Source organism: Oryctolagus cuniculus, chromosome 2 (assembly GCF_051225735.1).
Source record: "Oryctolagus cuniculus isolate XC-2025 breed Fujian yellow rabbit chromosome 2, ASM5122573v1, whole genome shotgun sequence".
In the NCBI taxonomy this organism is placed as follows: domain Eukaryota; kingdom Metazoa; phylum Chordata; class Mammalia; order Lagomorpha; family Leporidae; genus Oryctolagus; species Oryctolagus cuniculus.
The window spans coordinates 104,434,509-104,447,219 of NC_142868.1; the positions used below are offsets into that span (position 1 = coordinate 104,434,509).

General features: G+C 56.9%; 1 protein-coding gene across 1 annotated transcript in view; it reads right to left on the reverse strand.

Annotated features, from left to right (window-relative positions):
* Window positions 1-668: 668 nt before the first annotated feature.
* The window catches only part of SH3RF3 (SH3 domain containing ring finger 3), a 330,082-nt gene continuing 318,039 nt past the window's right edge, over window positions 669-12,711 (reverse strand). The window contains exon 10 of the mRNA XM_008252855.5: window positions 669-3,546. Within this exon, the coding sequence (XP_008251077.2) occupies window positions 3,378-3,546 (169 nt within the window). The 3' untranslated portion in view covers window positions 669-3,377. The remainder of the gene's footprint in view (window positions 3,547-12,711) is intronic.

A 12,711-nucleotide genomic window follows, 5' to 3' on the forward strand; every position in this document is an offset into this window, starting at 1 on the left:
CGTTGGGGGCAGGGGATAAAGTGAGCACAGGGCGGCCTCCCTGGGTCAGAACCGGCCCTCGCTCTCCTCTCCTCTCCAGCCACTGCGGTTTAATCTCCCACAAGCTCAGTTAATTTTCACGAGTGAAACGGCCTATTTTAGGAAACACTGCCTCTGATGTGCTTCAGGCTGTCGGGCTGGCTGTCTGCCAGCTGCCGGCTGGTGTAACTCGGCGTTCTGGAGGGCCTCCATGGGAGGGAGTCCATGCACCTGCACCCTGCACCGCGGAGCTAAAGCCACAGAGGCAGGGCAGCGCCACCAGGCAGAACGACCCCAAGGAAGGGAGGTAACCCATGTGCAGAAGCTCCGCCTGCCCTTCCAGGCCAACAAGCCCCGGGAGGGGACTGGGACACTCCCTGCACGGCCAGCCCCTTGCCCGGAGGCTTGATTCCTATTGCCCACAGCTGGTGGATGTCTGGTGTCAGTGTGGCATCTGGCATTGCTGCTGGCCTCAGCTCCCCACCCTGAGACCCACAGATCTGCTGTCCCCAGGTGGGAACACCCAGGTCGCAGGTGCGTGAGCTCACGGGTGTGTGGGCAGCAGGCCCCCAGCTCTGCTCCTCCTCAGGGGTGGCCCCCTTCTGCTCAGCCCTCACAGCCACAGCCCCCCAGTCCAGACACGAGGCCGCTCCATGTTCAATTTTATTGAAAGACTCAGAAACACAGGCATCAGGGTTTGTCATCACTGTCAATTCTTCTAAAACCACACGCTGACATTTGTGTATAACAGAAACATCGGGGTGAGTGTGTGAACTGTGCAAAGTACGAGGGGTTTCCCAGTCACTCAGCTGGGCTCGGTTCGGAGCGCCGGCCCCGCGTCGCCTCTGTGCCCGCTGCCCGCCATCCAGAGGCCCTCGGTAGGCCTGGCTGTCTCCCGGGCATAAGCCAACCCTCCCATCATGGCTGTGGACTCCCTGCCCCCACCCATCTCCATGCCTCCGAAATGTCCTGCTAGCTAAGCCGTGCACGTGCAGGGCCAGGTTCCAACAAGGAGCTGGTGTCATGTGGGCAGCCCAAACCTGTGTGCCCTTCAAAGCCTGAGGGAAAGGGCTGGTTCTCCCCCGTCTGTGGGGCTGCACTGTCCTGATGGCTCAGGGCCTTGAACTTAGCCCAAAGATTCCACCCATGCACGGCCAGGTGCACGCTCCCCTGCTCTCCGTCAGCCCGTCGACGCTCCGGCCTGGCCGGAGAGCAAGCCCTGGTGCTGGCGGGGCCCCCGGCGTCCTCCTCCTTTCTGAAGCAGTGCCCACGCTCACCCTTGACCTTGCCACGAGAAAGGCCAGCTGATGTCTCCCAAAGGCACCTTGATACCAGCCCCACTTCCACCATGGGCCGGGGTGCTGGGCCAGGAGGACGGCAGCCGCCCCATCCCGGGGTGCTGAACATAGTCCTGCTCTGAGCACCCGGCCTGGGCTGAGCCTGGGAGGAGAGAGGAGGCCTGAGCCAGTCCCCCTGAGGCTTGGCAACTGCTCTCTTGAAAACCATAAAGACTTCTTATAATCTTGAGACCTGAGTAGGTTCTGGTCTTGCTGTGTTTCACTCAGGGCGTCAATGCACCTGCTGGCTGACAACGGGAATTTTAAAAACGCATGGGACTTTTGTGCTTGGTGGGCGACCGATCTGGCAATGATGGTGACATCTCCTGGTTGTCACTGAGCCAGCACAGGGCTGCTCTGCTTAAGCCACAAGTGTTTCTTCTCTGCTCAGCACAGACGCCTCGGGTTGACTGCACCTGCTCTCATCTGCAGGGAGGAAAAGAGCCTTTGTCCAGGAGGGAGCCCCCAGCGGGGGCCACCTGGAAGGAACAGCCAGCCGGCCACATGCCCAGACAGGATCTGAGAACCACCAAGCCGGTTCCAAAGGCTCCACGCCCCTCGAGAGCGCGTGCTCCCTGTGCACGTGACCGCAGCCCTGAAAACCAGCGGATCCTCTTCTGTCAGGGGCTAATTTGTTCAGGCCATTTAACGTTTGGGTGGTTTCCGTAAAAACACATGTAGAGAGAGGGGCTGTGCCTTTGAGATGACCAAAATGTATTCTTTAGCTGTGGGTCCCAAGAACAAATCTGACTCAAGACAGGGCTCCGCTGTCTGTTTTCTGCGGGTAGAGAGCCCGCGTGCTAACGAACACGAATCCTTCAGCCCCGCTTCGGGGAGAGCCGTAGATCCAAGCCTCTCCTCCTCGCTCCTCTCCCTGCGCAGGCCCCGGACTCTGCGCCTGGAGCCTGCGTCCCACTCTGCTCTCCAGCACAGGACGGCTTAGTGCTACCCGAGAGGGAGCAGCCGTGCATTTTTTAAAAAGAAGAGGGAAACCTTTGCAAGGTGGGGATCGGAAGTGCGGTAAAAACCGCACACGTTGGTAACCGGGACTCCCGTTTTGAGAGCGACTGTAATTGCAATCATGCTCTCTGAGGCAGCGACAGGAAGACTGCCTCCCCAGGCTCGGGCTGACTGCGTGTCCTTTTTACTGCCACACACTAGGGCAATTAGAGTGGCCTTCCCTTGACAGGTTTCCAGTTCTTGAATAATAATCACCACTGTCTAGACAGACTGCAGGGTTTTGGTAAGGGCTTAAAAGAATGGGTTCTCAACCACCCACACGGGCCAGCTCCCGCCCCGCGGAGCCCAGCCAAGGCCAGCTCCCAGCACTGGGCTTCCCAGTGGGCTCCAGAATTCATATGGTAAATATAAAATCCCTGCCCCTTTGATGTCGCCTCAGACATGTTTCTTTCAAGCTCAACCAAGTCATTACTCGTTTTACAAAAAAGGCAGCACCAGATGTATGAAAATAGGCAATGTCTGACCTATTAGAAATATATAAAGTCTAACAGCTTTATGTTAAAAAGATGTTGTAAGAAAGAAGCAAGGGACAGTGGTGGCAAAAACAAAAGTGTTGCTTAGAATCCTGGCAGGAGACAAAGCCATGTGGGACTGCGCTCTGGCCACCCGCAGCGGCCTCGCGCCAAAGCGCTTGGGGGGCCCTCCCCAGGTGAGGCCCGCCTGGGCCGTGGCAGGTGCCTGAGGTATATAGAGACTGCCTGGGATGCTGGACCCCCACCGCGCGGCCCAGGACAGCCCGAAGAGATGTTCCCTAAGGCCCTTGGCCCCAGCCAGCTTGCGAGTGCCCAAGGCGGCTGCAGCTCCCTGCCCGTGCAGGAGCCTGCGTGCTCCCAGGACTCACACAGCACCTAAGCACCCAGGCCCACCCTCAGCCAGGCGTCTGGGCCAAGGCGCGACCTCCACACCCCCAACCCTGCCCCAGTCCAGGGTGGCCCCCGCCAGGTGCCTCAGGAGGGACCTCGTGCCGCCGCTTGGTGTGAGCGGGGTGCAGGGCCCCAGTCCTCAGAAACTCTCCACGAAGCTGCCCGGGAAGAGGCCGGTGCGGCCGTTGCGCTGCAGCGTGCCCTTGTACCAGCCGTCCTCACGCTTCTTGTGCACGAACACGACGTCGCCTTCCTTCAGCTCGATCTCCGCCTCGCTCTGGGGCGGGTAGGAGACCACGACGCGGTACCTGGGGGAAGCAGACGGCAAGGGGCCGGGTGAGCTCGGCCTGCAGGCTCCCTGCCACACGGTGGCGCCCTCCTCGTCCTGCCCAGTCTCGCCCCCAGGTGTAAGTGTCTGGAACGGTTTCATGTTTTATTGAAGGACATTAAAAAGCCATTTCCCCGGTGTGCTTCCAGACACAGAGCCCGGGCACAGCCTCTGCACTGCACCCTGCCTCGCCCCGACCCGCCTCCAGCCGGAAGCCGCTTTGGTCCAGGGGCTGAGCTCAGGGCATGGGGCGTTCCTGGCTTTGTCCCAGGCTGGGCTCCTGCCTTCCCCTCCAGAGGGACAGTTCCTCTGAGAAGCGGGGCTGTCTCCTACACTGCCACCTCTTGGGGAGGCTGGGCCCCACCTGGTATGGACAAAAAGTCATTAAAAAAAAAAGTGTTCCAACAATCCTAAGATGCCAGAGAGGAGGCCTTTCCCGGATGTGGCTTCTGCCCGGGTGGTCACTTACCAACTGGAGCTCAGAGCAGCCACAGCCGCTCTCTGGACTGAGGCAGGCACTCTGGGGATGGAGGCCAGGGGCCGACCCGCGGCAGCTGGCCCGGAGCCCAGAGCCTCAGGGCTGACACAGGCGCTCAGTGAGCGCCCGACGGGACACAGTTCTAGTCAGGCTCTCCTGAGCCTGCTTCTCCATCAGCCCCGCCTTGGCCATAAAGACGTGGACAAAGCCTGACACTGCTCCAAGTCCCGTCTCTAGGAGGATGGCGGCCTGGGGAACTTCCCGGCTGCCCAAAGGCTTCCGGTTCAGTGCGGCGACACCCGAGGCCAGGGCCCTGTCTCCCGGCTTCTGTGGGTGTCAGTAGCAGGTGCAGATGGGTGTGACGGGGGTGACACATCCTCCCCACCGTCTGTGGTCTTCCAGCTCTCTGCTGTCCTGAGCTCCCGCCCGTGAGAACACCTGCTCCCTGGCGTAGGCACCGCAGTTGAATTCAGCTCGTGCTGGGCTCCCCCGACCCAGGTGCGATAAGCTCTCCTCACCCCATTCTCCAATTCCACCAACCATGGATCAAAACTGCTCAAGAGTGATGGCACCTGCACGGACCATGCAGACTCCTGTCCTTGTAGTTATTCCCTAAGCAATCGGCAAACAGCCATTGGCATAGCATTCGCGGCGCATCGCGTGTCAAGCAAGCTAAGCTGGAGGCTGTGAGGACGTTCTATGCACCTACTGCAGGGTTTATGTCCGGGGTTCGAGCACCCGTGGGTTTTGGTGTCTGTGGGGGTGGATACTGAGGGACTGTATATTGCTGATTGAAATCTGTCGCGACCACTCACTAGCCCAGATACACTTCTGCTTGCAGTGTGCACACATGCGCGCACGCACATGCACACACACACACACGCTGCCACTCCACATCCGCCCCATGAACTCAGGGGATGAGGAACGGGCCCAAATCAGCCGTGCTCACCCCAGGACCTGCCCCCTGCTCGGATCCTCCCACCTGCCTGCTCTCTCATTCACAGAGGCCCACGGCTCATCTTGCTCCTCGCTCGCAGTGGCAGTGCCAGGGGACAACAGTTGAGCGCACCGTGGGCCGCACAGGGGTCTGCCCAGCAGGCTGTGGGACCTGCCTCCGGCATCTGGATTCTGTGAAGCTGGCCCTGTGATCTCCTCCTGTCCTGGTGGTGCCCGGGGTCTGGGTCCCGGCCCACCTCCTGCGTAGGGGGAAGGCAGGCAATTCCTCTGTCTCTCGTCTTCCTTGGGCGGCCAGCAGCTGTGACACCTGCTCCCCGGCGCCTGCTTCCCACCCCTGACCCTGTTAGCAGCAGCACACGATCAGCTCCCGTTAGGGGCCCTCCTCCAACAGGTGTCCCCGGCACCTGGCTCTCCCTGAGCTGTCCTCCAGCGACTCGGCACCCGAGCCTCCGAGCAGGAACATTCTGGTCTTTGAGGAGCCAGGACAGTGCACAGCGTGAGAGACCCTGAGTCAGCATCTCTCCAAGTGTGGCCCATGGACTCGGGGCCGCCCGGCACAGATCCTGGGTCCTTCTAGGACCTCCCTGGTACGACTCGGGGAATGGGCCAGGAATGCGGATTTTCCAAAAGAGCCACACACGCTCGATGTCTGAGAGCCAGGGTGCTGAGGGGCAAGTCCTCGTGGGCGGACACTTTGTCCTTACTCAGTCCATCTGTCCTGGGACCAAATGCTGGGCTGGGGATGATATACGGAGAGCAGAGACCGAGGCCATGCCTCTGGGGAGCTCCCAGCCCAGCTTGCTTTGGGAGGGCCAGAGCCCGAAGCAGGGAGAAGGGGCCTTCTGAGGCTGACTTGCTGGGTGTGTTGGGGCTCCTATCCCTGAGGGCTGGGCCAGCCAGGCCCCCGAGTCCCAGCCCGGAGGACCAGCCAGTGTAAGTGCCTTGGAATGTCTGCAGGTGTGGAAGGGCTGGCTCCACTCCCGTGGCTGTCTACAGCGAGCCAGATGCTGGCTCCCAGGGGTGGGGAGGAGAAGCAGGAGGAGGACGCCCCTGGCCTCCTCCCAGCCTAGTGTCTCTGTAAGGACCGCTACCGGCCCCTCCTTGAAGGAGGACAGATGGCTGCTGGGATGCAGCCAGCGGCCTGTGAAATCCGACGGCGAGCAAGCGAGCGGCCCCATGCCCACCTGTCCAGCGCCGAGGCTGTGTGTGTGTGCAGCACCGAGGGCCGTCCTGCCTGTGGCTTTCTGCCATCCTGCACGTCCTCCGCCAGCACCCGCTCCTTCTCTCGCTTCCCCCAGGGAAGGCAAGGTGAAGGGCGGGATGATGCTCCTACTCCGAAAGAAAGCCTGGCTGTGGCCTCACTGCCCAGACGTGAAGCAAGCCGCTTTCAGACCGTTAGGGAGAGGCGATCTGCTGCTTCTGAGCAAGTCAGTGATTTAATGTGCTCAGATGGATACGGGCTGAGTTTACAGGAGACAGTGCTCAGTGTCGCTGTCCAAATCATTCCAAGACTATGAGCTATTCTTCCTGCTCATGGAAGTAATCGACTCCCAGTTACAGCTGACAACAGCAGCTACGCCCGAGTCATAATTGTGGTGTCGTAAATCAGAGAGCGGCCCACCCCTCTGAGCACAGCTAAAGTTCTGTCAACCACACGGCTCTTCAGACATCGACCAGGCTCGCAAGTCCACATGGTCAGAATCAGGGCGCACTATTGCTGCTGCATATGGCAGAGTCTGGGGTGCCCTCGCGGGTCTGCCATCACCTGCCCTGCTCCCTGGTAACAGGCACCACAAGGAGGCCCCCACCCCCACACCGCGGCAGCCTTCTGCGAAGCTGAGGGCAGCGCGTTCCTGGCTGGGTGGAATGTAGTGTTCTGTTAGGAACTCGGTTATGACAAGAATACATCTCCCCCAGGCCTCCCAGCCACAGGAACTCATGTACAGCTGCTGCTTGGCTGATACTTGGGAAGGCAGTGGAGGACAGCTCAAGTGCTTGGGCCCCTGCTACCGACATGGGAGACCAGGATGGAGTCCCAGCTATCATGGCCATCTGGGGAGTGAACCGGTGGATGGATCGATCTCTCTCTGTCTCTCCTTTCCTTTCTGTCACTCTGCCTTTCAAATAAATAAAATACATCTATTTATTTCTTTGAAAGGCAAAGTGGTAGGCAGAGGCAGAGAGAGAGAGAGAGAGATCTTCCATTCGCTGGTTTATTCAGAGTGTGCCCTGCCCCTCTGAGTATGGTTAAAGTTATGTCAACCACACAATTATTCAGACATCTACAAGGCTTGCAAATCCATGGCCGCAATGGCTGGAGCTGCGCCGATCTGAAGCCAGGAGCCAGCAGCTTCTTCCAGGACTCTACGCAGGTGCAAGGCCCAAGGACTTGGGCCATCTTCCACTGTTTTCCCGGGCCACAGCAGAGAGCTGGATCAGAAGAGGAGCAGTGTGGTGGAATGAGAAGGCCCTGACAAGATGGCTGCTGGCAAGCGAGCATCAGTTACTCAGGAATGGCTTTGAAACCCAACTGGCAACGGAGCCTGCCTGGCAACAGGCTGTGATTGGATGGCTTCAGATACTGCCTGGCAACAGGCTGTGATTGGTTAGGGCACCGAACACCCCTTGACCACATTGGCTGTCTTGGCTATATAAGCTGTTGTACCAACTGAAATAAATGAGTCTGCAGGCTGCTGGCCTCTCGCCTGCTTTCCCCCGACTCCTGGGGTCTGTGTGTTGACTCCGCGCCTCTTGCCCCCACCACGCTCCTCCTTGCAGAACGAATCTACTTCAACAGAGCAGCCGGGACTTGCACCAGCACCCACATGAGATGCTGGCACTGCAGGCGGCGGGTAAATATTTTAAGTCAAAATGCACTTAATACCCCCAGCCTGGCCCACCTTCAATGTGCTCAGAACACTTGCTGTAGCCCCCAGCTGGGCGGAATCATCTAGTGAGCGCATTTTACACAGTGCTGAGTAACTGATGTAATTCATAGAACAGGGAACTGAAAGTGAAAACCATGAATGAACGCAAAGTCAAACGATCTAGGTAGAACCATCCCAAGCCAGGACTGTGCGTTAGCTTCCTACTGACTGTTCTGACAAATGACCACATACAGTGACATCACACACACACACACACACACACACACGCGTGCACGCGTCTCACCGCCCATGTCTGGCAGCCATGCAACAGAGTTTTATTTGCTAAAATCGAAGTGTCTGGTTCTGTCTGGAGGTCCTGGGCGGAATCCACCTGCCTCCCCAGCCTTTTCCAGCTTCTACAGGCTGCTCACCTTCCCTCTCCGGAGCCCTTTCTTCTACCCTTGAAGACAACAAGGGCAGGTCAAGTCCCTTCCACGTCACAAGACTCCAGTCTCCTCTTCTACTACTAGTACTAGGAGCCTCCTGTCTGCACTGGGCCCTCCCGGGTGCCCCAGGACCATCTCCGTCTGTCAGGGTCAGCTGGCCAGCAAGCTTGAGTCCACCTGTCACCTCGATTCTGTTTTGGTCACAGTTCTCAGGGATTAGGGCATAGAAATCTTTAGGCACCATTATTGCACCTACCATAACACCCAATGGATTGAAACAAACTTCCAAGCCCTAATACAGCCCAACAACTTAAGAGCCAGCAAGAGCTAGAGATGATGGGGCCAGTATTGTGGTGCAGTGGGTTAAACAACCACCTGCAATGCTGCTGGACTCCTGTACGAGTGCCAGTTCAAGACCCAGCTGCGCACTTCCCATCCAGTTCTGTGCTGATGGGCCTGGGAAAGCAGTGGAGGATGGCCCAAATGGCCATTGAAACCAACTGGGGACTGAACCCAACAGATGAACTTTCAAATAAGTCAATAAATCTTTAAAACCAAGATTGCTAAGGATGAGCTTGGATTCCTCGAGGGGGAAAGACTAGACCAGTCACTGGAGCGTCATCCCCATCATTATCATCTTGCTCTTATAATGTAGGTCGTAGTATATATTGTTTATTGTACACCTGTAACTTGTAAGTATTACTCTAACTGCTTTCCAAATATTATTCCTAGGTATTATCATCCTCGTTTAACATATGAGGGCGCTAGGGCTCAAGAGATGAAGAACTGGGTTTAGGGTGAAATGGCTTATGGGTGGCAGGTGCAGTCATGTACTAACCAGCCACTCTGCAATACCATGGAGGTACAAGGGAGCCAGCAGGTGGGCATCCTGCAGGGCTGGGGGAAGCCCCTGGGGAGACGGGGCCAGCAGATGTTTTAGTTTGATCCACATGACATCTGCATTTCATATCTGCACTCTGTTTCAAGTTCCCTAAGCAGCTTCCAGAAATTTGGCTCCTTGTGTTTACCGTTTCAGGGACAAGAGTGTATATGCAAGGCCCAGAGTTGAGTGCCCTCGGAAGGGACTGGTAACTGGCCCTCTGGTTTGCCCATTATGCTGTGGGCCTGGTTCCTTCGGGCTGCCATGGTTGGAGATGTCGTGAGTGTGTCCCCTAAAGGTTCATGTGCTGGAAGCTTGTCCCCAGCGTGGTGATGCTGGAGGCTGTGAGCCCTTGCACAGATGGGTCTAGTGGAAGGTGATTAGGTCATTGGGGTGCCGTCCTTGGAAGAGGATCAATATATTTCCCTTGAAAACTGGTTTAGTTCCCACAAGGGCGAGTTAGATAAAGAGCAGACTTGGCTGCCCTTAAACCCCTCTGGCTTCCTGTCCTGCCCAGGATCTCCCCTCTTGCAAGCCTTCCCACCATGGTGCCATCATCATGTTGTCATGCACCTATGGGACCACACTAGAGCCAAGCAGATGCCAGCACCACGTTCCTGAGCCTCCAGGACTATGAGCTAAGCAAACCTCTTCTCTTTATTAATGACTCAGCCTCCAGCACGCTGTCGTGTCAACAGAGAATGCAGGATTCCGTGAGAAGGAAGTGCGGCTGGCCGGCTGGCAGGGCACACTGGCAGGGGTTGGGGGTCGGTGGTGAGCTCCCCTGAGCAGCTCCCTCGGAGCGCCCTCTGCAGCACCTCCACCCCGAGCGCATTCCCTTCAGTGGCACAGAGAGCTGCTCTCCCTGTGTCCCCAGGTCCTCAGCATGGGTCCCCAGAGGGTCTGTGCGTGGGAATGGCCTGGGAGACCCCGGGCAGCAACCCTATGGCAGCTGGAGCCAGTGGCTCCAGCTCTGGAGTGTGGGGTGGGGCCCCCTGCCTGCTAGCATCCCCACTGTTGCAACCACAAGGGGGTCCGAACACCCCAGGCCCTCCTTCTTGAGTGTCTGGCACGTGGGCAGGGACTCTCACCCCTGGAATACAGCACGGCCACACCCCAGCTGTTCCTTCTGCAAAGTGAGCTGCGAAGAACCATTCATTCAAGGGCGCACAGCGCCAGGGCCCTCTCCCTTTCTGGAGCCGTCTCCGGCTGAGGGAGAGCACGTCCCAGTCCAACCCGTCCGGGCTCCCGGGACACCAGCGGCCTGTGGCTTCCCCGATGCAGGCAGGCAGAGTCTCTGGGCCTGGCTAGCAGTTTGGGTTCAGGCTGTGTTTGAAAATGCTTCCCTTCAGTGAGCTCCACAGAGCGTGGGGGTGTGGAGGGCGCTGGGAGTCTCTGGGTACAACAGCTCCTGATCGGACGGCGTATTCAGAGACTGGGAGCGATTCTCTGAAGTCGTCAGTCAGACTCCGGTCACTTCTGAGAGCAGCGCCTTTCAAGACCTTTCATTGAGGAGTCTGGGAGTTCTGTCTTTGAAGACTCAGTGGAGGGGTCTGAGGGAGCCTGCTTCCTGTGGCAGGGGAGGGTAGGGAATGAACGTGTCACAGCCCTTCCAGGGGCGGCACCTGCTGCTGCACCCTCCAAACTCCAGGTGGCGCTGCACTGTTGTCCACGTGCTCCTGTCCGGGACCCTGCATATCTCACAGACCACACATACACACATTACACATGCACACCACACATACAGAAACACACACACACATGCACACCACAATACATATAAACATGCATACAGAAACACATGCACACCCAGAACACACAGATGCCCACACACACACATGCACACCACATACACAACACATGTGTGCCACATATACAAACACTCACACAGATGCACACCAAACACAACATACAGATGCCCATGCATGCACCAAAGTCATGCACACTGCATGACACACACTTGTACACACTATGCAAACACACAGGCACACCACACACACATTACACATGCAAACCACACATACATATAAACATGCATACAGAAACACACACATACGTGCACCAAACACAACAGAGATGCCCATACACACTGTGCACACACCAAAGTCATGCACACTGCACACCACACACTTGTACACACTATGCAAGCACACATACACACCAGACAACACATGTGCACCACACATACATATAAACACACATACAGAAACATACACACACATGCACATAAACAACATACAGATGCCCATGCACCCTGTGCACATACCAAAGTCATGCACACAGAATGATACACACTTGTACACATTATGCAAGCACACATGCACACCACACACAACACATGCAAACCACACATACATACAAACATGCATACAGAAACACACACACATCCACATAAACACAACATACAGATGACCATGCACACTGTGCACACACCAGTTACGCACACTGCATACCATACCACACACTTGTACACACTATGCAAGCATGCATGCGCACCACACAAAACACACGTGCACCACATACATATATATAAACACTCAAATACACATATGCACACCAAACACAACACAGATGCCCATGCACACACCAAAGTAATGCACACAGAACGACACACACTTGTACACACTATGCAAGCACACATGCACATCACACACACATTACACATGCAAACCATACATACATATAAACATGCATACAGAAACACACACACTATGCAAGCACACATGCATATCACATACACTCACGCAAACACACATATACTCACACTCCTACACACACATTCTCCCCTCCCACCGCCAGGGGAGGATCTTCCAATGAGGGGCAACCTTCCTGCCCCTGGGCCCCCAGTGCGAGGTGCAGTGGTTTCCCACCCCAAGTCACAGAGTCGGCCTGCAGACTTCTAGTTAGTTCACAGCAGCCCTGTGTCAACCTGGGGCTCCTTCTGTATCGTGTGTGTGTGTGTGTGTGTGTGTGTGTGTGTGTGTAGGGTGCAGAAGCAGATGCTGCACCTGGCAGGGCTGTGTCGTGTGTCACACTATTCTCAAGCCACAGATACCATGGCTCCCTTTGTGGGCCTTATGAACACCCTGAGGGCTGCTGACCTCACACCCAATACAGTGAAGCTACTCAGAACCCATGCTTAGGATCCAAAAGCCCTTGGCTGAATCTCTGGCGTGGTTGGCAACTCGCTGCGGGATCTCAAGCCTTTTATGGGACCTGCTTCCTCACGGGTAAGATGGGGATGCTGACAGCTCTCAGGGGCAGTCACTGGTGCAAGACACGTAAGGCCCTCGGGAAGAGGCCTCAGAGAGCGAGCCGGGGCTCTGGGTGCTGGCGCTGGCATCCGTATCAGCTGTTGGCAGTCAGCCCCGCATACTCCCTCCTAGACGTCAGCTACGTCATCCAAACAGCAGGGGTAAGTGCCAGCTTTCCCTCTACCTGGTGGCTGCAGGCCCAAGCTGTGTCTGCAAGACTCCGTGCAGGTGGATTTCTGGCAACCCTGGACCTCCCAGCCCCT